Here is a 26,052-nt window from a genome sequence, read left to right on the forward strand (position 1 = left end):
GCCGAACCGCCGAAAATTATTCGCCGGGAGTGGCGCGGCGCGGCGCGGCCGTGTAAACGTCCGCCTCGGAGAAACCGTATTTGAAAATTCCTCAAATTTTATAGCGACGGTAAATCGAACGGATACGAGCCGCCTTCCGTTGTAATGACCTTCGATTCCCTCCGGGATGCTGCCGCGCGGAACCTTTCGACCGGACGCGACGACGGTATTTCCGCGATCCTCTCTCCCTCCCTCTCTTTCTTCTCGGGTCCAGTTCTCCTACGGGGTTCCCGTGGCCCGAACCCCACACGCCGCACACATATCGCAGAAAATTACATTTTGTCGGTTGTAAAGGGAGCGTCGTAAAAATCGTAACGCCGACGACGACGCTGACTGCGAGGCGAGGCGCGCGGCGAGAGCGGCGAGAGCAGCGAGAGCGGCAAGCGCGGTGCACGCCGAGCGAAATTGCACCGGCCCTCCGCCGCCTATCTGTTGCCCATCAACATTGCTCCACGCTTGATAGACCCTTTGTAAAACGTCATTCTACGGGCTTTTATGCTCTCGCTCTCCTAGGCGAGCCACGCCGATCCTCGTTTCCACCGGCCCGCACTTTTTCGAGGAACGATCCTGCGCTCCGCGCGCACACACACGCCGCGTTCTTTACCCTCCCCCCTCCCTATTTATAACCTTGCGCTCGTTGGTCCACGGTTCCCTGCTACACTCTTTACGCTGTATTCAATTATTGTCGCCGGCGCAGTTAATCGAATGCTCCCTGAAAATTTTTGGTACGCTGCAAAACGTTGCGACTATAAATTTTTCTGCGCGGCAAAACGTCCACCCTGGGTTCTCGCCGCGCGAATTCGTGGTATAGAACCCGTTCGTGGAAAGGGATCGCGAAGGGGGGTAGAGAGGAAGTTGACCATACGCTCCGTATACCGTTGTCCCGTCGCGTCTGTGTCGCCCGGCGCCGCAAAGCCCCGTAATTAAACTCGGAGAGCGTCTTAGATGCAAAACGTACTTAGTAAGCGGAGCTTACTCCACCCTTCCCTGCTCTCGGGCACGAGTCTCTCTTCCGGGGGGGCTGGTGTACGCGACGCGAGTCGTCCGCGGAACGGAGAGGGACGAGTGCGGAGGAGAGGCTTGGGGGTGGGGGTGTATCCGTCGAGAGAGCTTTGTACGGAAAGGGGTTGCTTCTGTGGACCGTCCAGCGTCGGGAAAGGAGACGGAGAACGCGTAGAAACGGAAGGCTGGTTTCGGAGAGCGTGCGGCCAAACTATCTTGTTCCCTTCGCGCAACCCTCCCCCTCTCCTCCGCGCCACCTACACCTCCATCTTCCTCCTCCTCTTCCTCCTCCTCCTCCCCCGCCCCGGTTCTCTCCTCGCTGATGGGTTTTCCAACCCCCAAAGCAGACCCCGTTTGTTACGACGGCCAGTCTCCTCTCCACTCGAACTACGGGATCTAGTTTCCGTCGGCGTCCGTGCGCGAGCAACCATCGCAGCTCCTGTGAATCCGGCAGCCTCTCTGCCTCCCCCCTCAACCCTCGCACCCGACACGATTATTCCTGGACGTTCGCTCCTACGGTTCAAGGTCAACGCGACTGCAGAAGCACCGATCCAATCAATGAAAGCTTTCTTGCTAATTCGTTTTTGTTTCTTCCGGGACGAGAGAGAACGAGATGAAAAGATTCGAATCGAATTTCGTTTGCAGATGACACAAGGTGAAGAATTAGGTGGGCTGCTTCTTTCTCAAAGATCTTTACTCGACTGCCCTTTCTCTTCGGAAAAAGGGCCTCCTTCCCTCGATGAACCATCACATCATCTAAACAGAGACCTCCTTATCTCGGAAACATAAATAGTGCGACCATCTCAGAGATCGCTTACACGTTGAACAGGATCGTCGACGAATTGTCACTGCTTTGTTACGCTGTCAAGTTTTATGATCGATACAACTCTTAATACAACTTTGACCAATCTTCTGATTCGAATCGACGATTCCGGAAACGGGGAAGACGGGTGTAATCGAAGGTGCGTCGGCCGCGGAGAGCCATTTGCTTTATTAACTTCCTTCCCTTCGAGGTACGAATCACCGCGAAAACACCTGAAACGTTTCCAGGGCGTTTCCCGGACAGTCCACCACCCCCCGCCTCCGGTATACGTCTCCATTAGTCGGGCAACCCTTCGAGGAACCCATCCATTGTAGATCCTCGTTATACGACTCTGCTCGTCTCTTCGCAATTTCCTCGCGCGGACTCGCGGGAAGCGTGTCCTTCTCCTCGGCCGACGACGCTCGACGAGACTCGATTCGCTCGCGGTTAATCGAGTAATAATTAATAACGAGTTAACTAGTCGGAGTTGAGGCCGTATGGGACGTCGAAGTTTCCGCTCGCCGGATTAGGTATTCCGGGGCTTGGAGGGAAAACTCGTCTTCTGGCTTCGCGTCTTTGCGAATTCAGAGAAACGTCGGATCCGCGGTTGCTAATTTCAAAATTGTCCATTTGCTATTTTAAAAGCAACCTAACACGTTTTTCGTCTTGGACGTGTTACGTCTATAGGAATGATTTCGACTTCGAGACCCGGGGAAAAAATCGGAAAACTCGTTGCCGCGATCGCGAAAGACGAGAACCGTGGATCGATCCGCGAGACGTGTCTCGGTGGTCGGTGGATGGAATTAAAGGGGACTCCGGTTCGGTAATTGTCGGCAAATATTAATAACCGTTGTCGTGGAGAGGGCTGCGCGGGCGTCAGCGCGAATTCAAAGAGCGAGCGAATAAGAGAGAGAGAGAGAGAGAGGCGTCGTCGAGAAGAAAATGGAGGGAGGAGAGACGGGTGCGGCGACTTCGCGAGGGTGAACCCACCGAACCGGTTCCACTCGAGAGCAAATACATAATGCCTGGATGATTTTCCTGGGACGGGCGGGGAGAGAGAGGGAAAGCGTGATTGAAATTCGGTGACTCGCTTTGACGCAATTACCGGCCCCGGTTCCGCCACGGTCCTTCGAAGACGACGGGAAATTTGTGGATCGATCGCCGTGAGAGGATCGAGCCGCAGTCCAGAACCGGTGGAAAATCGTCGCGCGACGGAATCACCCCTTGGTTCCTTCTGCGCGTCACTTGGCTGCGCGCGTCTTTGGTCAAGTTTCTCGAAAAAAAAGAAAAAAAACAGCGTACCAGGGAATTCGTTGCGAAACGAGAAGCCCCCGAGGTGCACGCCATAAGAAGCCATTCCACAGACGAGAGAGACCACCACCGGACTTATTCATCGGCGATCGTTCCCATCGCGGCCGCACCATTTTAATTCGATCGCTAGAACGATATCGAAGGAGAGGCGTGTATCCGGTGCTCCGGGAGCCTTCGCGTGACCGATCGGTTTATGTCCGCGCGACTTTTTATTCTTTCGTTCTCTACACGGCGCGCTGTCTCTCCTTCGCTCGCGCGATCGAATCTTTCGACGAATCTTGCGGGAGCGCGACTTCTCGATTCGCAGAGGAATCGCTGTACGAACCGCTGCGTTCACGCGAGTCTCGGTTTAACCCTCTTAGTACCGGCCAAATAAGTCTGTATTTGAGCGAAATGTTTAAAACTCGTTTGACGAAGTTTGATAAAGTTTCGGAAAGAAATCGCAAGAATTTTGAAAAGCCTGATAAATAACAAGTTCAAAGGGGTAGAAGAAATAAGAAATAATATTGTTGTTTAATAAAAATATTCAGAAAACTATCTTGTCAATAATAGAAAACAACGATATATCGTTGTTCGGTACTAAGAGGGTTAAGAAATTAACCGGGAGGTATATAAACGACCGATGAGAAACAATTGTTGCTCTTTTACGGTAGTTTCATGCATTGAAAATTTCTAACGTTACTCGGAAGATAGCAGTCGGAGCGAACGAAGCAGAGAGAGGCACCATGTGCGAGCAAAGTGGCGTGCGAAAGAGCGACCAATCGCAAATCGTTCCTCGGATTTCCGTGACACTCGAGATCGTCCGCAGCCGACGCGAGGGTTCCATCGAAATTTCCGCGTGCGAACAATGTGCCCCGTTCCCGTGCGATCCTTGCATCCCGTGGGTACGAGCTGGACGGGGTTAGGTACGCGGTGAATCCGCGTACCCGCTCTTCTCTCGAGAGAGAGAGAAAGAGAGAGAGAGAGAGAGAGAGCAGCGCGCCTGGTCGATAGCGTTAGCCACGCGTGTAACGCGACACCGTATATCTGCTGGTAGATTGGAGACGGCGATCGCCGTTCAGGGAGGTCGGTCGTCTTCCACCTGCCATAATTCCATAGAGTTTCTCCCGTACTTCGGGTCCCTTGTCCCTTTCGCCCACTTGAATTACTGAACGCGTCATCGATCGACAAAGAACGCGCTGCTTGTGCGAAAGCCAGATAAACGAAGACATAACGAACTGGGAGACCGAGGAGTAAACTGAATCGGATAAAGAGAGCGATAGAGAGAGAGAGAGAGAGAGGTCTCGAGGTATCGAGTTTTGATTGGAGCTCGACAGGAAACGGGATACACGACAGAAAGGCTCGCACACAACAGGTACGCTTGGAATTTCGCAAGATCGTTAATCCTCGTGGAAACGCTCTGCTGAAAAGTCGCGAACGTATACAGGGGGTGGCAATCGGGAGGATAGGGTCGGCCAGGAATAGCGTGCAGAGAGAGGGAGAGAGAGAGAGAGAGAGATCGGGTGCGCGGCAAGGGTTGAAATTCCCTTTGCTGGATGTTTAATGCGGCAATCTAGGGGCGTGATAAAGTGCCAAACGAATGCCGAAAGGGAATCGCGAAGCGAGTGACGAGTGGCGAGCACGACGATGCCTGGCTACAATGCTGGCACAAGCCATTACATTGTATAAACACGGGTCGGTCGGTTCTGGTTCTGCGGCTTAGGGAACAGAGAGGCCACTTCAGAAACTGAAACGCAGGAAAAGAAAAGAAACGAGAGAGCAGGAGGGGGCCGCGACCGCACACGCAAGCCCGACCGTTTGCGGTTCGAGGATTCAAACGCGAGAGACCGACGGCGCGACGCGATGCAACGCGCGACGACCGGTCTTCCTCTCACCCCTTACGGTACTTCTCTGCGTCGTTCCCTCGAGTCCACACGAACCGCCCCCGCGCGCGCACCACAAGCTACAGACACCGGACGGAGGACGAGTTCCTCGGCTTTCGGACCAACGGGAATCAGAACCGCACGCAAGTTTTCCCTTTGCGGCACCTTGTGCAAACTCGCGTCTCCCATCTCGAGACAAAATTACAGTCGCTTCACCCTCTACGATGCACGCATGCGACCGCAACGATTTTAACCCTAGAAAGATAACCTACGTCGCAGAGGCGCGCCTGCGAAATAAACCGAAGACGACTGTTGATTTTTGTTAATTTTTCATAGAGGTCTAGCGATTTAAGTTTAAAATTACTTGAAATATAAAAAAATATAATATAAATGCATTTTATTTTTACAATAATGCCAAACCTTTAAAATGACTAGATTAACTTCAATAAATATCCATTGTTAGTATAAAATTGTCGCCTTAGAAAAGCATGCGCCTCTGAAGCGTATGGTTATCTTTTACGTACGTTGTCGTATGGTTATCTTTCTAGGGTTAAAACGGTACCGTTTCTAACAAAGATTTGCAAGAGCGTTGCTTCGTTCGCTGAATATCGTAAACGCCGATCGAGAAACCGCTGTTCCGCGATAGGAAGAAATCCATTGTGATTGTTCTATAAAACCTCGCGGGTCGTCAAGTATTCCATGTACGGCCCAACTTCTTCCTCGAGGAAGAATAACGTTCTTTGCATACTCGAAATAAAAGGCAAACAGTCCTTTGCTTTTGAAGCGACTTTCTCCTCCCCTCGCGGAGAGAGAGAGAGAAAGAGAGAGAGAGAGAGAGAAGTTCGGCGGTGGTGGTTCTCGTATCCGTACTCGTTGAAAGGAAATTTATGGGAATTAATATCGGTTCCCCCGAGTACCGAAGGAAAGAGTAACACACAAGGGAGGAGGGCAAGGGGTGAGCCGGGGAGAGAGAGAGAGAGAGAGAGCCGGGGGTGGGGCTGGAGAGGTAACTCGATTCTGGATGTCTCGGGGCCTCTCGCGGAATGCGACTTTCGCCGCGACGCGCACGGTAGGGAACTTTAAGAATTTAATTCGTACACGAGCTCCTTTCTCGTTCTCCCTGTCGCTCTGGGGGTCTCGCTCCACCCCCGGTGATTTTAAGAGAGACCGGATAGCACAGCCGCGCGCAGCCTCCGTTTACTCGTACGGTACACGTCGAAACGGAGTATTGGATTTCGCCGCCTTAATCCTGCTCAATTATTTCGCGCGACGGGGCAACGGATTAACAACGATTCGACGTGTACGACTCGACCGATACATCGTCCGGCAAACATTTCGGAAAAATTGTGACGTAAGCGCGCGAAGCATGCACGAGACCCGCCAGAGCTTTATCCGACGTACCGCAGAGGTACGATAAAAAAGAAAGATGGAGGGGGGAGCGCAATCGTCCCTTCGATCTTTATTGAACGCGATCGGGCAGAAAAAGCGACGCGACGCTGCGATGCGGCGGCGTCCGCGTTGCGACGTCCAGAAACAGTCCCGAGGTGAAAACGACGCGGCCCCGGCAAAAACTCGCCATTAGGCTACCGTATGTCTCCCGGGGGATGACGGGCAAGGGATGTTAAACGCGGAGCCGCCGCGGCGATAAGCCGAAACGGTTGCCGCACGGTGGGACGTCTGTCCGCCCTCTGTTTTGGTTATTCTAGGGGAAAGAGAAAAAAGAATGGAACGCGTCGCCGCGGAGAATCGCGTAATCGATAATAAAGAGGGGTGCCGAGAAGTCGGCCAAGCCCGCGGAGGACCGCGCGCGGGAAGCTGCAGAAAATGGTGGAGACGGCCGGGGCTTTTAGCCGAGCAAACATCGACTGGAATCCTATGGGAGGATCTCGGAACTGGATCGAGCGATTACGCGGATTAACATGAAGGAGGGACCGGTAATAATAGCCATGATCGCGGCAATAAAGATACCGTGGGTGGAGAACCGAGGCGGGGAGAGGGAGAGCACGAATTTTAGAAGAAACGGGGGAAGGATTGGAAACGTGGAATGCCCGGAGACGTTTTCAGGACCGACCGTCTGCTCTCTGCGCTCGGCCGAATTTCGGTATCGCGGAGACAGGGTGTGCGGGGGTGTGGTGGACCGGCCGAACGAAATTGCTCGGCGAGGTCGTCGTCTACGCGCGAAAAAGGTGAAAATAGTCTCACCCAGAAGGGTCGAACGATTTCGAGCGCACAGGTGGAGGAGAGCCGAGCGGCTGGTCCATTTAAAAAAATAACCCGGTATTAGATGTGGCCCTCGTCTTGTTGTAGCTGCCTCCCCCCACGGGGGGTTCCGTCGGTCCTGCCCGACCCGACCCAGGCCCGGCTCGACTCGGGCCCCCAGCCCGCGATTACCACGATAACCATCCGCATCCACGATTTTTGGACCGGCACCGGTCGTCGACGCGCCATCGGCTCACAGCACACTTTGCCATCGGCGTCGCTGCCATTACACGTTCGACGCGCGCGCTTCGTTTGATTCGCCTAGCCACCACCACCCCTTTCGCCTCACCTGGAATCCAGCATGGCCGGTGACCTCGATTCGTGACAAACATGCCAAATGGGGATTAACATCGATTCCATCGCGTTTTCGATCAATCCGCTCGTCGCGGGTGTTGCGATCGAGATCGGATCTGTCTTCAATAACAATGAGACCGTGTACCGTCCAGCGCACGTACCTTCGAAAGTCGAACACGTAGAGGAAATTCGGACGCGGAAAGAGTTGAAAGACGCCGCGGGGTCCGTCGACGTGCAGAGGCAGAAGCGACCTGTCTTAGGGTCGTCGATCGTCGCCGTCGTCGTCGTCCCTTGTCCCCGCGACCGGAATGGCAGGTGCCCTGCGGACTCGACTCCGCGACGCGGAGGGTTCGAGAGAGCCGGGTAGGGTCGGTAGAGTTACTGCTCGTCCTCCGCTCCAGCAATACGAAAATATTTACTCTCCGTTCGAGCGTGGGTCATTCGAAACCGGCCGATCCGGTTACCCTCGGGTCCTGCAGCGCGGAAACGTAATCGCCGAGCGTTTTGCTCGACTCCTTAAGCGGATCTTCGGCTCCGTCGGACGTGTACTTTGCGGCCGGTTACGTCGGGACCGGTGCCCTTTGCAGTACACTCTTCGTGTATCGCAATTGAAAGGCGAAACGACGCGCGCGCTCCGGCTCCGCTTCGGCACTCCGACTCCGCTCGAACCTCGCGACGACTTTTTAACCACGGGGGGGATGATTTCGGTCAGGCGGGCAACGCGTCGCACGCATCCCCTCCCACCGGATAATTGTTTGAAACGTAGCAGTTGATCGGGGGCATGCATTAATTTTTCACGATTTCTATTATATTATCGGTAAGTATGATCGTTGATGGCGGTGGATGATAGGGTCCCGGGTCCGCGATAACGCGCGCACGTTCTCGTCGGTTAACGGGAGCCGATTGACCTCGCCGACCATCTCCTCGGCTCGTTCGACTCGTCCAAGGACTGGCAATTACGGCAGACGAAAATGAAAAAGGGAATGCTGCCGCTGCCTGGGAAAAAGAGTAGCAGAACCGTCCGGATCCGCCGAGCGGAATGGCGCGAGAACAGGCGGGGGGGGATCCGTATCGACGGCGCAGCTCCTTTATCGGCGCCTGGCAGCGGCAGTTTTCGGGGGATCCGGAACGATGGGACGCGTGTTTTATTGCCCGAAAACCGACAGATATCAGGATTATGTGCTCCGACGACGGGCCGCGTCCGCGACCCACCGATACTTTCGTCGAAATCTCCCGGCGCGGCGGGGCGAGGCGTGGACGCATTCCTAACGGGGGTGGGCCGATATGCCCGCCGAACGACTCTCGCTTTTCTTCCTTTCTTGTGCTGTCGAATCGAAGAGATTTGGCAAAACGATCAAAGATCGATTCGCAGGATATTCTCGATAAATCTCGCAGACTAATTATCGCGAATGTAAATGTCTGTAGAAAAATTCTAAAGACGAATAGAGAGGAGGATGACAGTGAGTCTGAACGAATGGAAGGAGACTGTTTGTTGGGCGTTGCAAGACGGGCAAAGACACGAGGAAATTTTCGCAGTTTCCGCGAGACGACGCCGGCCGAGTTCTTTCTCTCAACGCGAGCCTAAAGCACGGGCCGCGATAAACAGAATCGCAGAACTCGCGCGCGAGCTGCTGCTCCCAAGGTACACAGCGGATGTTAATAGGATAAATTAGTTTGTCCTATGGAAACAGACCGACGAGACGAAGCAGACGCGTTTCACCGGCGAACCGTACGCTTCGCCTACGAAAAAAACCGGAGTCGAGATAGAAATTCGAAGAGCATCACGCGGATCGATGCGTTTCCAAGAGCGAGATCGATTCTCGCGATTATTCGCCGTTGCATCGATTTCGCGCGGAAGAACGAACGCACCGAGCAAAGTCGTAAAAATTCTCGGACGACGATCGTACCGCAGGAGGCTTCGACTGGTTCGACGACCAAACGATTAAAGTATTTAATTCAGGCTATATTTCTGGTCGTGCCTCGCCCCCGTTGGGGTTTCGAACCCCTATAGCTCGCGGCCGGATGCCGGCCATCGCAGTATCGGATAAAAGAATAATACGTAAAAGCGAAAAGCTTTCGACTTTACGACGTTCCGTATCGACACGAGGGTTGGTTTTCTCGTGGAAGGAAGGGTAGCGGCGCGCGGCTGACCCTCCTTCCTCCCGGGGATGTTTCCACTGGCAAACTGGATTCCGATGACCGATCTCCATTTCCATATGGAGAGAGCGGAGCTAGGGGCTGGCTGGCTGGAAAGTTGTCGCCGCGAAATTGATATTTGAGGAGGGCGACCTTCGGTTAAGGGTACAAACGACTTTTCGCGAACGCTTTTTCTCGGTTCTCCGGAGCAGCCGCGCGCGAGCGGACGGACCATTTCTCGAGGCGAAGGAAAAAAAGATCGACGACGAGGGGGCCAACCGGAAGACATCGGTTCGCGGTTTCGTCGATTACCGGCTCGGTCGGGCCGGTCCGAAATTAGCATTCGCACAGGATGCACGGTCTAACTACTATCGACGTTCGGGCCGACTATAATCGTCCGGAGCGGCGCGCAGCGTAATGTTATTCAACAGACGGCTTTGTATGGATATCGAGAGCCGTAGAGCACAGATGCTGTCCGTCGGAGTCGGAGGACTCCCCCTCTTACTCGCCCTCTCTCTCTCTCTCTCTCTCTCTTCGTCTCTCTATCTCTGCCGTCTCGAGTAGGTGCGTAAGAACCCCTTTAAACGCCGTGCCGCGCGCCGGCTAACGGCTGTTCGGCTTGCTGCTCCACGGTCCTCGAGGACGTATTCGGGCAAGATTACGCGCGGCAAGCCGGATCGTCCAGCTCCAGACGCAGACACCGCGTTGCCGAGGCTCCGTCCGCCTTCATGAATCGTAATTACGCATTAAGTGCGCTAGCACACCCCTTATCCTGCCCTGAAATCGGCTACCATACTTGCGCGGACCACCAGGTTCGCGAGATTTGGCAACCCTCTCTGCGCAGCGACATTCATTTTTCAAATTACAATGAAAAATGGTCAAGCGTTTTTCAACATTTCAGGATTTTAAATATCGGCAAATCTTCCACTGTTTAATATGTCCTATGAACCGTCTGAAACGCGAGATTTCAATGGAGGCGGATTTTTGGGGTAGAGTTCTTTTCGATTCAGAGAAGAAGAAAAATTTCAAAGGAAGCGAGAGGTGCTGCCGCGCCGGTGCACCAGCACCCAAGAGATCCGGGGCGGCGTTATTAATTTTTCCGGAGCAGATCCCGGTCATCGCGAGTATCGGCCGCGGGCTAGGAACCAGCGCGAGTGCTGCAGGTGCCGAGAATGGTCAATATAACCTCAAAATGTAAATCATATTGCTATTCCCTCTAGGGCCTCTTTCCCCTCCCCTCTCTCTCTATCTATCTCTCTCTCTCTCTCTCTCTTTCCGCGAGTATTAAACGCGGGTTCGGATTAAGACGACCGGCTTGTATATTAGTTTCCGTGGGTTTCCCCGTCGAATTCGAGACCGTTCCCCCGATTGTTTGCGCTTCCAGCTCGAGATTGCTCCGATTCCGGCGACGGACCTCCGAAATGGCCCCGGGGCCATTTCCCTACGGATCGAATTCTATTCCAAAATAATCGAACGTATTTTTCGAGATCTTCTCGGCACGATCGAACGGATGTTCGCAAAAATTCGCACGCGACTGTTTGAAAACGGATAAATAAAATCGTCACGGTCCGCGCGCGAGCTCCGAAGAGATCGATATCGTTCGATCTGGATCGAAGCCGTGCATCGTCTCTCCTCTCCCGTCTCCGCCTCGCCTCTTCTCCCGTTTCCTCTTCTGGCGAGCACGGAACGTAGGCGGACGCGACTCACCGGAGGGCTGCGGAGAGCCGTCCGACGCGACGCGACGTGGGGAGTCCGCTCGGACAGCGGCCGCAGGATTTCTGAGCGAGCGCACAGCGGTAGCTGATGTATTTTGACGTGTCCGACGACGGGGGGACAGAGCGAGAGAGAGAGAGAGAGAGAGAGAGCACCACAGCCCCCTTTGTCCCCCGTTTTTTTCACCTTCCACTGAATTATCTAATGGAGCATTCTCGCCCCCTCCTGTCCCCCTCGTTGTCCGCCTGTCGCCTTCGAACGGCTACCTCTCCCCTTCGCCGCTGGCTTCTCGATCAATTGCTTCGTTCGCGATACCTGCCCGCTCACGACGACAACCGACTGTTCCCGGTGTTCCGATCCAGTTCTCGACTCTCTTTACCTTCGTCGCATCGATTGTCTCCGTTTTCAGACAAGAATCGAATTTCTACGGCGAGAGTCGTGCGCACGGAACCGCTCGTTTGCTACAAATTGAGTGGTTTCCTTGATGAATTTAATTATGTAAACACAGTTGTTCGCTGCCACTCGTTTCTGACATGAGCGCATAAAAAGTTGCGATCTTAATGATTAGACCACGTCGTTCGCAATTAAATGTACTGACAAGGATCGTTGCGATTTAAAACGATGAAAATTGCTACGACAATTTTGCCGGAACATTGGCCGGTGCTAAAATGTCTGTGCTAAAATGTCTCTCGTCCGAAATGCAACCGCGTTCTGGTTAATAGATCGAGAAAGGAGGGTAGGGGTCCGGGAAACGTTGAACATCTGTACCCGAAGCGGTTACACGACCGCCGTGTTCGGAGGCGAGGCGAAACGTGTCGCTGAGACAGTTGTCGAAGGAGCAACCATTGTTCGAGGGACGACGCTCGTCGAGCGTCGAGCACCGGTGCTCGGAAACGAAAATGCTCGAGGAATTCTCCGAGAAATTCTGTCGGAAAGAGTTCTGCGAGGGCCGATAAATCCACGGCGGAATCGGGATCGCGGGGTGGGGAGGCGGGGTGCCGAGGGGCGACCCGATCGGAATCGTAGGTGGCAAACGGGGCCCCGGAGTAGGCCCGGTTCCATGCGATTCTCGGCCGGGCGCTCGCGTGTATCCTTAGTATGCAACGTATGCAGTCGGTTGTTACCGAAGGAGTGGTTTGCCGAGCGGCCAATGGCGAGTGCTCGAGCTAATTCTAGGGTGCCGCAGCCGCGCCATCTTTGCATCATAATGCTGCGCCCCCCGCTTCTCCCTCGTACCCCACCGAGCCGCTCCTACTCCTCTCTCTCTCTCTCTCTCTCTCTCTTTCTCTCTCTCTCTCCCTGTCTCTGTCCTCCTTCCCACCTTGTCCCACCCCACTTATGCTTGGCCTCCTCGCGTTCCTCCTCGGCCTCCGGCCTCCGGCCGCCTCGCCGCCCTCCATCTCCATCGAGCCGAGGCTCCCTCCTCCGAGCACCCTCTCGCGCTTTCTCCCTCGTACCCCCCTGTCGTCGCGCACCTAGACGGAGACAACACCTGGACGGGAACTGGAAAGATGGAAACGCGCCGTTTCCTCTACTTCTCTGGAATTTTATGACCAACCGGGCCCCCTCCTTATTACGAATGTTTTCGCTGCTGCTGAAAAGCTTTGGGCCTGTTCCGCTTGAATCCCAACTACCGAACTCCACCTTCTATTCATTTAAGATTGTGACCCAATCGATTCTGGGATTATTTTAAAGTCGCTATCAAACTGTTGAAGAGAAAGGCGTTGCGTTGCAGCGAAGAATAATTTTCACTCGCGGGAGACTACCTCGCGATGAAACCAGACCGGCCGGCTTCTCGCAAATATAGAAATCAAGCCGAGACAGAGGACACGGTCTCAAGATTGAAAAGATGGATCGATCGCGCGACTAGGTTTGCGAATCTACCGGATAGAAGCGAAAACCGGTCGACGAATGCAGTGGGGGGGGGCGCACCGATTGCCAGATCGATCGATAACCGGCGCGGCGCGCAGCGGCGATCGATCGACGGCGATCCGCAGCGCGGACAGGCCTCGCACGGTAGCCACCTGGACGATCAGACCCCCGCTTAGACGCGTGCTCGACTGCTCGCAGGTCCGGGCCCCCTGCGCGGCCCGTGGAAGCCCCCCGCGGTACAGTGATACGCCAAGATAATTTCGTTGGACTGGGACCACGCCAGGGTTCCGGCCACCTGGGGGTACGGAAGACCGCTTCACCCGTTAACTCGTTTTGACAGCTGTCCGTCTCTCGCGGATGATCCCCCGACTCCTGCCGATCCCGGGACCGTCACACCTCCGGCGAGAACCGTATCTTCTTCTCCAAAAACCCGGCGAGAACCGCCGTCTCGGAATCTTCCCGCGGTTGGAGGAATGTCGATCTCGGGCTGAAACGTCTTAATCGCGTCGCCTCGAGAGCCAGGCTGCTTCGTTCTCGCGGGCCCGAGAGTTCCCGAGTTTCCGCGGGCAGGCCGAGGTGTTCCGTATGCAACCGAGCCGACTCTAATCGATAGTTTTGTTTCGTTTGTCTGCGCAGTGATGTACCAGAAGCGGTTAAAGAAGGAGCGGAGAGCAAGGAAGCGTCTGCAGGAGCAGCTGGACCTGGAGATCAAGAGGCGCACGCAGCTAGAGGAGGCGTTGAAGGCGACGGGGGCGTCTACGGAGCAAGTCAGAGCGATCACCGGTGAGTACCGAGAGAGGATAAGAGAGCGCGTGCTCGCTCGAGGATCGCTCGGGGGAGGGGGGGGAGCGGATGCGCGATCTTCGGGAGCCTCGGGGCTACCGGTGATCTCGGGAATAAATTAATTAATCCGGCGAGGCAGAGCAAACAGCCTGACACCCGGCAGAATACGATTCCTCGCTTATCCCCCAGAGCGGCGCGGCGGCTAGTTCTCTTCCCCGTGGAGAATCATCGTCGCGATTCTCCTCTCCTCTAAGCATCTCTCCTCTCCTCTCCTCTCTCTCTCTCTCGTCTCCCTCCTCACTGCTCCCGCCTCGCCCCGCCGAGGTTCACCTCCGACCGAACGATAAACCGTGGGCTCGTTTCGGCAGCGAAAGAGCCAACACGCACCCCCGCCGCTCGCGCGCCCCTACCCCGGTCCTGTCACTAGCAAAACTCGAGCCGCTTGAAACCCTTTAAGTGAAATCTCTTATTCCGATATAGTCTATCGGTTAGGCTGCTTGCGCGCTCGCTGCTGATTAACCCTGTCAGACGCAGAGAGTAGCGATACTAATTTCAAATGAAACGGAGCACGCGAATGCCGAGAGCCCCTCGGTCTCTCGTTACCTTGTCGCGAGTCTTGACGAGCCCCTCGCGATTCCTGCGGCAGCCCCGGCAACAGCGAGACCTCTGCCGAATCTTGAATCTTTAAGATCGAGGGATCGCGTATCGAGCGCAAAGTGCCCGAGTCGATTGCGTGTCGTCGATTGCGAGTCGTCGCGCGATATCGTGGTTGCGTGGTCATCGACGGTGATTTTTGTCCGTTTGTTACAGAGAACGTGACGGTGGAGGCGCGCACGAGTTCCGAGCCGCCGGAAGCCAGCCCGGTGCATTCGCAGTCGCAGCAACAGTCTTCGCAGCAACAATCCTCCCAGCAACCCCTTCAGCAACAACAGCAGGCTCAACAGTACAGGGAAGCACAGGTGCCGCGTCCCTCCCAGCAACCCTCGACGCCCGAGAAACCGGCATGGGGCTACGGACTGGACCTGATCGGCAGCCAAGCGTCCGCGTTCTGGCAGAACTACCAAGGTCAGTTTGCTGCATCCTAATTTTTAGACGAACAATTTCTACGTCTTTCTAAGCTGAGCAACGATCGCTGCGACCTCTATCGTTCTCTTCGACGTAACACTTTGAGAAACAGTTGTCAAACGTTCGCGACCGGTCGCGGTTTAAATTATCGTCGCTCTCGAGAAGCATTCAAGAATCTCCGACGACGTGTTCGACGCGGATTATTGGAAAACCGGCGCGAGAGCAAGGTGCGAATAAATGAGAGTCGCGGAGCGGCTAGGAGATCCGAGCCCGCTATCTCGGTCCCGTCCCATTTACCGGCAGAATTTCCCGCGAAGTTTCGCACGCGATCCTGCCCGGGAACGAGAGGCGCGCCGTTCGTATAGAATGCATGACTGTAAGACACGAGGTCCCCGAAGTCCCCTCAGCCTCGTAAGTACCCACCTCAGACGCCGACGACGACGACGACGTTCCGTCGACCTATACCCCCTCGACCCTCGCGCCCCCTCATCTAAATCTCCGTTGTTTATTGCAAATGGATTCCGCATCATGATGCCCGGGTGGCTGCGGGACCCTATTCAAATACCTCGTGTTTCCTCGTCAGAGCCGAATGTCCCCCTCTGCCTTCCTCGTTCGCCCACCCCTTGTACACGGGGTTGTTATTGCCCCCGGCGTGATTGCTCTCTCTCTCTCTCTCTCTCTCTCTTCTCCGGAGATCTTTCGAATAATTTACTTTGCGCGATACCGAGAGCGACGTTCACCTCTTTGCTCTCGTTTTCCACTCCTTTCCGCCCCCGATGTTTTCTCTACGGCCGGCTCTCTCGCAGCTACACACGCCCCCCCTACCCTCGAGCACTTCCTTCCTCGTTTTTTGTCCGGGTAATCGAGGATCGAAGCCACTCGGCCGGAAGATCAGAAAAATTGAGTGGGTCCTAATACGGGAACGCGATTATACGAATTAGCGGCGAGCCGCGGCTGAGAATGCTCTCTCTCTCTCGCCCTCTTTTTCGTCGCGGCGCGCCGCGCGGCGCAAAACGCTCGGAAGAGGGTGCCTTAGGGGCTGGTGCCGGTTTTCTTGCGTTTCAACCATTGTTATCGGCCCTCGCAGGCTTATTTTCCGCGGCTGGATACGCTTCCCTTTGAGATCCGCTCACCCTTTTCTGCGATGCCATAAAAGTTCGCTCTCACCGAACGATTATACCGTCGGTGCATCGAAATCAAATTTTCAAAAACACTATCGATTCGAAAATAGAACGTGGAAATTACAAAGTCGGCGAAAGCAAAAATTTTAGATTCGCGAAGAACGATGGATTTTTCGCTGGATTTATTTGCTTTCGAAAAACAACAAGGGTCCGCCGACAGAACTATCCGACTAGTTGTGCCAGTCTCGTGATTGCCGAGAACGAGCAGCGGGGTAAACTGGTAAATAAAATCGGGAAATATTGTGAACGAGAGAGGTAAATCAAATTACTGAAAATTCTATTTACAGTGGCAGGAAAATCGTGAACCGGTGGCTGATTAAATTGCAAAAATCGTTGCCGTGCTGTTAATCATTTTTCAACGAGGATCCAATATTTATGAATCGCCGGCGAATTTTTCTTCCCGCGATACTTGCTATTCGGAAACGGAGCATTTTTCGCGCGGAACCGCGTTTCGTCGACGGATCGCGCGGGATTCAAAAATCCTACCCCCGGCGAGATCTTTCGAAGAGACGCTTTTTCGACGGTTAGAAGGAGGATCCGTCACGGACGGACAAGGGAATTTCGATTGTTGTTAGCCGGAGTCACGGTTGAAGGATGGTCCTGCGGTCGCATGAGCGCCACTGCGCGTAATGCAGAGTTTATGCACATCTCTGGCAAGTAAGGAAGGAGCCGTAATTTCCCCGGCGGCCACGGTGGTTCTCGGTGGCGTTACCTGTCTACTCTCTCTCCCTCTCGCTTTCTCTCCGGTCTCTCTCTTTCGTATCCCTTAAACCTTCGCCTCTCTCACCCCGTTCCGTCGCGCACCGACTCACCGTTCTCGCTCGCTTTGTCTCCGTCCGCACGGCCCTCGCTCTTCCTCTCTCCTCCCCTCTCTCTCTCTCTCTCTCTTTGAGTATGCGTGTGCACGTGTGTACACAGGTACGGAGGAGCACAGGATGGTTCGTTCCTTCGCGTCCATCATCCGGCATCCACCAGCCGCGGAGTGTACGACGAAGCACTCCGCCGCGCTTTAATATTCAGACTATATGCAATAATTTCGCGGCAACCATAACGTTCCTCCTTCTCCACCGTAGCCTCCTCCTTCGCCTTCTTCTTCTTCTCTTCTGGTTCGCCTCCGCCTCAACCTCCCCCTCCCCCTTCCCTCTCGCCCTCCTCCTGCTTCTGCTCCGGCTTCCAAGCCTCCACACCCCCGCCATGACTCTGCTTCGCGACAGTGTACCCGCGCCGGTACACGATCTTCTTATTTCTCTCCACCTTACGTCGTCGTTTATTTCCTCCCCCCGGCCGCCCTCCGACACCCTTCGCAACCCCGCGCAACCACCAGAACGGGAACCTTTCGACCGGCGGAGACGACTTTATCTACTTCCAGCGAGATACTAGCTGCCGGCGAGAAACGAAAACCTTCGCTCGCATTGCGAACTTGGATCGCTCGAATTTCGATTAGGTCTGCGGGGCTCGCACGATCGCGCAACTTGGGCCGTGCGAGCTATTAGAGACTTCTTGTGGAAACTTTGACCACTTCTTAGAATCCCTTCGATCGGCAACGATCGAGTCATTGTATACCAAACCGGGTGTCTCGAATATTTCGAAGGGAAAACTCTCCGAACGTGTACGAGGTAGAATTTCGACGGGCAAGATGGCGGACGACGAAGGGTATGGAAAGGAACAGAGATTCTAGCAACAACTCGACGCAGGAAGCCGAAGACGCGGGGGAGAGTCGAAGGCCTCCCCCGCCGCGAATATATCCGCAAGACACGGCGCGGTTTTCCGGCGAGCGGACCCGGGGTGGCGGCTAGAGAAATCCGAGGGTGAACAGCCGCAGCTATTTACGCGCTGCTGTAGTTTGCGAGAGGTTGACTAGGCGGTGGTAGCTGCCGCGACAGTCGGGGCTAGAAGAGCCGCGATTTTATTTTTTCACCCTCGTTCGACACCGATTTCGTTCCAACACCCCCCAAATGGCACACATCTTATACTTCTTGCGAGAAAAAAATCGCTGAAAATTCTGATCTTTTAATTGGCTTCAACGAGCTTTCCTATTAAAATATTCGCATAGCTGGCCGAGGACAAACTTCGTCGTCGACGACGCCGCATCCTCGCCACGCGATTTCTGAACGACGTCCACGATCAGCCCGAAGCGCGGAGCAAGAAACTCCTCTCAGAACGCGAGAGCCGCGCACAGAAGCGGATTAAATTCGTTTCCGGCGAGCCTGGGCTAGGTGCACGCGACCCAGGAAAAACCGGAGACTGGTCCCCGTCTCCCCGGCTCCATTGGAAATCGAACGGCAGCCCGTCTTCGTCCTCGCGCGCGCACACGCATTCCTCTTCGTCCTCGCGCCTCGAGCTTTTTTTGCAAGCGACGCGCCGCGCCGCCGTCGCCGGTTTTTGTGTCTCCGCGCGCGCTTCACCATGCACCTCCTTGATTCATACAATTTCACGGTCGGCTTGCTGCTCGAGCGCCTGTCCCCCTTCCGATCCCCCTTGCCCTGCCCCCTCCCTCCGAACCACCCGTAACCCTCCGCCAACCCCCGTCGGCGTCTACCGGCGTCCGTGTTCTGTTTTACATAAAGATCAGAGCATTAAAAACGCGGCGCTACACGAAATCTACCCCGGCCCCCGGCCTCCCCTCCCCCCGCCCCCCCCCTGTTCCCCCCTGCCCCGTCTGCCACCCGGTCGGTTCATCGTCGAATATTCTGTTCGGTTTCTTTTGAACCGGTAAATCCTCGATCCGGCAATCCCCGCGAGATGCTGCCTCGATTCCTGTTTGCCTCGATCGAGCGAAACGCGCGAATTAATCCCCATGCGTTGTAACAACGAGTCGGACTCGTGACAAAGATTTCACGCATCGTCTACTAAATATGAATATTATTAACCCTTTGCACTCGACGCCGTTTTAATTGTAAATTTGAAATAATTTTTCTGATGTACAGTATTTCCATTTCAAGTAACAAAGTGCATTTTATAAATATACCAAATTAACTCTTGTGATTCATACGAAAACTTTAATTTTTAACAATTCATCCAAAATTAAACTTTGTTGCTATAAAAATTATTTTAGTAGGTGACAGAACAATTTTAGTGGTGCCTCAGAGTCACCACTCGAGGGCAAAGGGTTAATTTTATTTCAAATCTCAGCCAGATTTCATTCTTCTGTTATCACGGTATAGAAACGAAAGCGAATAAAGACGATGCAGGAAATAGGAATTGTTTAGTCCTATTAACACTAAACGTACCAAGAGGGGTCAAATCACCCCTTTTGAAAATTTACTTTTCTAATTCTTACATTTATTGTTATTTCTGTCGGTCGTTTGACTCTCTGTAAATTCTTATATCATCCGATTATTCAATTTCCCACTTTCCGTTTTTCTCGTAGCTTACTTTTTTTACCGACAAAAATTCTATGGTAAGATTAGGTATAGAAAAATGCCGGTACGCGTAGTGTTAAAGAGAATACTAAACGCTAATTACCACAGCGTGAATGGAATCGTAGTGCAAGGGTTTAATCGGAAGAATTACCGCGAGTATAGAGATGCGAGTCGTGTATGTCGAGCGGTCGAAAAATCAGAGAGCAACGGAGACATCCGAGCGGAGCGTGGAAATTAGAAAGCAGAGGAATGCATCCTCTGTCGAACACGTCGAAGAAAGAGGAACTGCTCCGTAGACAAACCGGAGAAGTTAAAAACGAAGACGGGGCAAACGGGAAAGATGGCTAATCTTGACAGGTCTCGCACACGCTGTTCCACCAGTCGAGTCCACGGTCCCGAAAACGATTCGAAGTCGAGATCTTCGTCTCCTCGGCGTAGGACGGAACGTGTCGAATTACGCCGGGTCGAGGATCGCGGCGGAAAGATGAAATCGTTCTGTGGCTCTGGATGCGTGTCGGTCAGATTCCGGAGTCGACAAAAAACCGATTTCCACCTTGGGTCCCGTAAGAATGACGTAGGCAACGTCACAGCACAATACTACGATTTTGTCGAGCACCTTCCCCCTCTCTCTCTTTATCTCTCTCTCTCTCTCTCTCTCGCTCACCGAGATCTAACTGCCTCCGATACACTCGTTTTCTTCGTCGTATCGGAGGCGAGTTGGCCTTCTCGAGATGCATTGTGCGCCAGTTAATTACGTGCCGATAAACGCACAGTCATACCGGATACAGTTCGAGGAGTCTCTTTCTTTCTTTCTCTCTTTCGCTGCTCTCTTTTGCAACGGGCTGTCGGCGGCTCCTCCCGTGGCGGCGTCAACGGCCCGAAAAAAAGAAAAGGAGAGAGAGAAAACGAGAACGAAAACAAGAACCACTCGGTCCCGGGACGAGGGCACAATGCCGACCGTTTAGGGTCCCGGAGAAAGAACCACGTTTTGTGGTGGGAGGGAGACGCGTCGGCCTGAAATTGTTTTCATTGTTCGCGCGATTTGTCAGGGTGGGTAATACGGTAGCAAAACTATTAGCCGATCGATCGGGCCCGGAATCGGGCCCCGTGGACCGGTTCGGACCTCGACGCGGTACGAGATCGGGGATCACGTGGCATCGCGTCGACGACAACTGTCGCAATCGATGGATTCTGCGTTTATCACCGATTCTCGACACTTTGGCCACGGAATCAGAATTTGTTCGACAAATTATTCGATCGATGACGTATCCTGTCTGGATCGTAAATAGTCTAGATAGCGATAGACGATGCTTTTCATCTAACTCGGAGAGAAGAGGATGTCACCGGGCCGTCATTCGATAGGGAAGACAGCCGTCCGTATTACTGCGACGCGTTGTATTTCCAATTACGCGGCGTCAACCGAGGAAAATTGCGCCAACGTATCGAATCGAAAGGCAAATAGCTCTCGCCGACTGGCCCGAGGCGAGAAATCCGCCGATCGAAAGGATTAATCGTGGGAAGACGGCAGGCGGGGCGGCGGCGGGGGCGCACGGAGGCGCGAATATAATCGGTAAGCGTGAAATGGCGCCTCCTTGGGCAACGAGCAATGGTAAAATCCAATTGCGAGGCCATTAAATCCCGGTTAACTGGCACACGGCCGAGAGAAGAGCAACATGAGAAACGGAGAGAACGCGAGAAAGAGAGAGAGAGAGAGGGTGAGGGAGAGGGGCGCGAGAAGAGAGAGGAAAGACCGCGCGCGCGTCGCTGCCTCGCCGCGCCGGGACTAGAGACGTCGGGGCCGAGATTCCATTATGCTTTGAGCAACAATAGCTCGAAGGGCTGTTTCGTGGTGCGTGGGTGTGAATTCGTGCGTTCTCGTCAGGGCCGTTTATATTCGACGGGGCTTGGGACGGCGTGTTTGCGTTTCACTGAGCCAAATTACCTCTGGCGCCCTTATCCGCGCGCGGGGTGTTTCGTCCCTTTGATATCCAAATGACAATTTAACTGTTCAAGACACGGTCCGCGGCTCCGCCGTAGAAACCGGCGCGCGTTGCCTCGCCGTTTCCACGTCGTATCCGTTAGGCATTCTACTCTTCCCCGGGCCTACTCTTCTAACGGGTTTCAGGTATCGCGATTTTTCTACCGGCCCTTCGAGCTCTAAATACAAGAGAAATGTGAAATCTACTATGGCTGTGAAATCTACGATTTGGAAAAAGGCCATCGCCTCGAACGAGTTCCCTAGACTCTGAAACGATTCGGCGGGCAGCGCGAGATCGCGTCGTAGTCGTAGGGGGCTGCGATTTCTCTGGAAACCCTTCAAGGTGTGCCTAAATAGGTCCCAGAAGCGTAAGCAGGTCGTAGGCGTCGGTCCTGAGCTTAACGAAGTAGACCGAAACGAGGAGAGCTCGGCCACGGTTAATTCGGCGCGATATCATTAAAGGGACATTTTCCAGTTTTCACCCTAATCCTTGCGGAATTCAGTGAGCAAACCCGCGGCCCTTTCACGCCTGCCTACGTCCGTTATCCCTGTCTGCGTCCCTCCTCCTTTCCCCCTTTCTCGCGGTGGCTGGTTTTCCACTAATTACCGCTCCGTTTCATCGTTCGCGCGTTCCGGTTCACGCCTCGGCAAAATCGGCGCGGCGTCGGAGGCGTCGAGGCGTCGGGGCTCCGAGGCGCCGCCGCCCGTGTCTCTCGATCGAACGACCGATCATCGGTCTTCCCGAGAGAACAAACGGCTTCGCAGCCGTCCAATTTAACCGTCTTATTACCGATAACTTTTGACGAAGACTCACCGACCAATCTTGTTTTCTGTTCTTGCATTGTCGCAGAGTCGCTGGTCCAGGAACTCGAGCTGGAGAGAAAATCGCGGCAGCACCAGGCGGCTGAGAGGGACCAGGTCAAGTCTCCTCTTCAAGGTGCGTCCAACTAAACCACCTTCGTCCACATAGACACCACGGTAAAATTCGTTCGAACAAGCTGGCGACGGTGACGGACCCTTCCTCGGCGCTACCTCGGCGGTTCCTCGGCGTTTCGAGCTGCCGGGGGATTCTCAATCTTCCGCTTTATCGGCGTCTCTCGTCCTCCTAGAAATCAAGCAACGTGTTCTGTAATCGCTGTCCCAGAATAACGCCGCAAATAATTGGGGCAAGACCGACGGGATCTACGCTCTACGGGATTTCTTAAAACGTGTCGCAACAATTTTTGAAGCCAACGTAATATCAACCCTATAATATCTTCGCGCAAACTCTTTTTCGCAGGACCTACAGTATGCATCGTGTCTTACTTTCTAGGTCCTGCGACTCTTCCATGGGGCCTACGGTGTTCACGCGTGTCCAACGCGTTTTGAAGTTTTGTCCTAGGTTTTGAGAACGTTCGTTTAGGTCGCAAAATTTTTGCCAGCCGTCTCGCGTTTCCCGAGCGTGGCTTCAATTCGGCAGCGGTTTTCTCGCGAGCGACGCCGCTCCCAGAATTTCTTGCGACACGATTCGCAAAGTTCGCAGTATCTTTAATTAGAAAGTCCTGAGTAGGCGGTCGAAGGGGGTGTTTCTTGCGAGCGCGTCACCGGCACACGCCTGGCCCGATTCAAAACTTGCCTCCGCTCTGCGGAAACTTGTCGAAAGTTGTTCGGAGCGCCTCTCTCTCTCTCTCTCCTCTCCGCGCCGCGCCGCTTCCGCACCTCTCCGTAGCAAAAAGCGCGCGGAGGAGCAGCGGAGCGATTTCAATGCTGCTGCCACCGCCACAGCGAAGCAGGGGGGAGAGGTGAAGAGAGAGAGAGAGAGAGAGAGAAGGCCCCGACGTGACGTTGCACGTAAATAATCGTTTTTCTCCCGCGGCCTGGGTCCTCCCCGAGAACTCCGTCGGCCTCTGCCTTAACGAGTGGCCCCCTTAATTGGCCGCGGCTTCGTAAACTCGGCTACACACCCGTGTGGAACCGTTCCTCGCTAATCTTTTTTGGTACTACTGCCCGTCCGGGCTGCAACAATCTTGCAGCTGATTCTAGAAGCGTTTATGCCCCGCCGTCATCTACATATTTCCTAGCATCGTCGTCCTTTTTTCAGTCAAACGGAAACCCTCGTCAGGGCGCCTCCTTACCTCTTTCGCGAGGAGAGCCAATCTTTGCTCGGCCCGCTTTGTCCTATCTATCAAGCCAGAAATGTGTTGCCGGAACGATAGCCCCGTAGAGCCCCGCTTCAACTCGACAAACACACAGGCTCGGACCGATTCGCCTTCGTTGCCGAAGGGAGCGGAATTTTGAAAACTGTTCTCCCGATCGTTTTGCTTTCGTCGTTAAGCGATCGTCTAGAATCTAGACTTGCAGAATGATTTTCCCACGTCGCATTCTAATCGCGCAGGATGTAAAGATGGTAGAAATTTCGCAACGATAGGAAAACGTGTCGTGGCTCGAGCGAACAAACTATCCGGCAAAAAATTGAACGAAAGGTAGGAGGGAGGGAGCGCGGGGGTTTAGCGAGAGACGGTGGAGCAAATCGAATCCGGTGGACTATTAAAACGCGCAGTGATTTTCAATCATAAGCGACAGTTCGATAAAAAGTCGAGTGGCGGCTCGATCACAAAGGCCCTAAGGGCCGATGAGTCGACCGGTCTCGTATTTACGAACGCGGGGCCCCGATACGGCCCGATCTTTCTTCTCTCCTTTCTTCTCGGACGCGTCCTCTCTTCGCCTGGTCCCTTTCGCGTTGATCTACGTCTCAACAGGCAAAGGATAATTAGTGAGCGGCGCCGCTTCCAACCGAGCGATCATCGAATCATTCGCTCGGGCTTCTCTCTGTTCTTCTCGGATCACCGTCGCCATCGGAGATCGCGTTTCATTCTCCCTTTCAGCCTCTCTTCCTCTCCGCGAAACGTTCTCCTACCCGTCGCTATTATTTATTTCTTCGTTGCGTCGACGGAGACGCGACGACGGTAACGGAGCGCAGTCGCGGATATTCCGATTCCGTGGAAATCGAGCAGCCAGCCGGTCTTCTTTATTCGGGGAATTTTTTTTCGAGCAGAGAAAACTGCGATCTAGCCACGTCTGATCCAAACGATTCGAAGACTCGGAGAAATCGTTTCAATTAATTTCTAGAATCAAGATTGAAACTCGAACGTGGTTCTTCTCGTAAGAATTTTCCGAAGCAATCGTTTAGACGTTCCTGCTGAACACAGGCGCGTAAGTTTCAATAAACCAAGAAGTAATTCCCGAGTCTTCGAACCGTTTAATAAGAATCCAATCGAGTTTGCGCAAGCATCTGAGAACAGTGCAACGAAATGGACAATGTTGTTACAGAGTCTCGAACGGGTTACTACAAGAACTCCGTTCTGTTCACGAGCGCGACCTAGAAGAGGCTGGACGAGGGCAGGAGAGGGGCAACAACCGATCGAGTAGCGAGCAGCCAGAACGAGTGACGTCGACGATCGTCGGAGGAATCCCGGAAACTGACCCAGAGCCATCGTCTCCCGTGTGTGGTACGCCAATGGACACGCGGCCGCTTAGGTGAATCCGAGGAACACTGACCCTTAAAATGGCGGAGTGCGAACGACCCTAAAAGTAATCGCGACTTCGACTACGAGTGTCTTCGAGAGACTCTGCAAAAAGAAAAAAAAAAAGAAAATTAAACCCGCGACGATGCTACGAATCTCTCGCTGGATCTTCGATCCCGGAGATCTCGGAGATCCTGGATCTTGTAAATCGGTGGACACATATCAACGAGGCGAGGAAAACTGCTCCTCGAGAGCGTCGGCGGCGACTCGCTGCAAGTCGCACGCGAATGTATACCAATAGGTCCGTGGAATCGGCGCGCGCGAACCACGGATCGTTCTAAACCGAGTATCGTAAACGAAGAGGAGGCATAGGAAGGAGAAAAGAGAGGGCGAGAGGAACACGGACTTCTAAAGACTGCTTGAGAGAGAGAGTGCGTGCGTGCGTGCGTGTGTGTGTGTGTGTGCGCTCGCGCGCGTGCATGCGTTCCTAGAGGTACCTATCCCCAATTATCGAGCGAACTTCATTAGGTAATTGTGTTTTAAGCTGTACGGACGATCGGGTGGGCCGCGCCGGCCCCGAGTATTACTATCGATTATCATTAATATTATTTAGCCGGCGCGGCCGCGGCGTACCGGTTTTTACACTCGCGCGCAACCCGATCGTCGAGCCGCTCGACCCGCGTGGATCTCTCGCCTTTTATCTCTTCTCACTCTCTTCCTCTCCTCTCCTCTCTCTCTCTCTCTCTCTCTCTTTCTTTCTCACCGTCTTTTCGAATTGTTCTTGAACCGAGAGCCGCGCGGGTTCGATCATCTGTATCATATAGAGTGAGTGTCGATGCGCGCGACGCCGATCAAAACTGTGTGTGTGCACGAGGGCCTCCAAAGCGAGA

General features: G+C 54.0%; 1 protein-coding gene across 2 annotated transcripts in view; it reads left to right on the top strand.

The window, feature by feature from the left end:
• Positions 1 to 25,148, top strand: part of Dac (dachshund family transcription factor) — a 179,035-nt gene extending 153,887 nt beyond the window's left edge. For both annotated transcript variants that reach the window (XM_078181128.1, XM_078181129.1), the window contains exons 9-12: positions 13,927 to 14,073; positions 14,884 to 15,138; positions 22,510 to 22,596; positions 24,969 to 25,148. In XM_078181128.1, the coding sequence (XP_078037254.1) occupies positions 13,927 to 14,073; positions 14,884 to 15,138; positions 22,510 to 22,596; positions 24,969 to 25,021 (542 nt within the window). In that variant the 3' untranslated portion in view covers positions 25,022 to 25,148. The remainder of the gene's footprint in view (positions 1 to 13,926; positions 14,074 to 14,883; positions 15,139 to 22,509; positions 22,597 to 24,968) is intronic.
• The last annotated feature ends 904 nt before the right edge of the window (positions 25,149 to 26,052 follow it).

The sequence above is a fragment of the Augochlora pura genome, chromosome 5 (genome assembly GCF_028453695.1).
Source record: "Augochlora pura isolate Apur16 chromosome 5, APUR_v2.2.1, whole genome shotgun sequence".
Taxonomy (NCBI): domain Eukaryota; kingdom Metazoa; phylum Arthropoda; class Insecta; order Hymenoptera; family Halictidae; genus Augochlora; species Augochlora pura.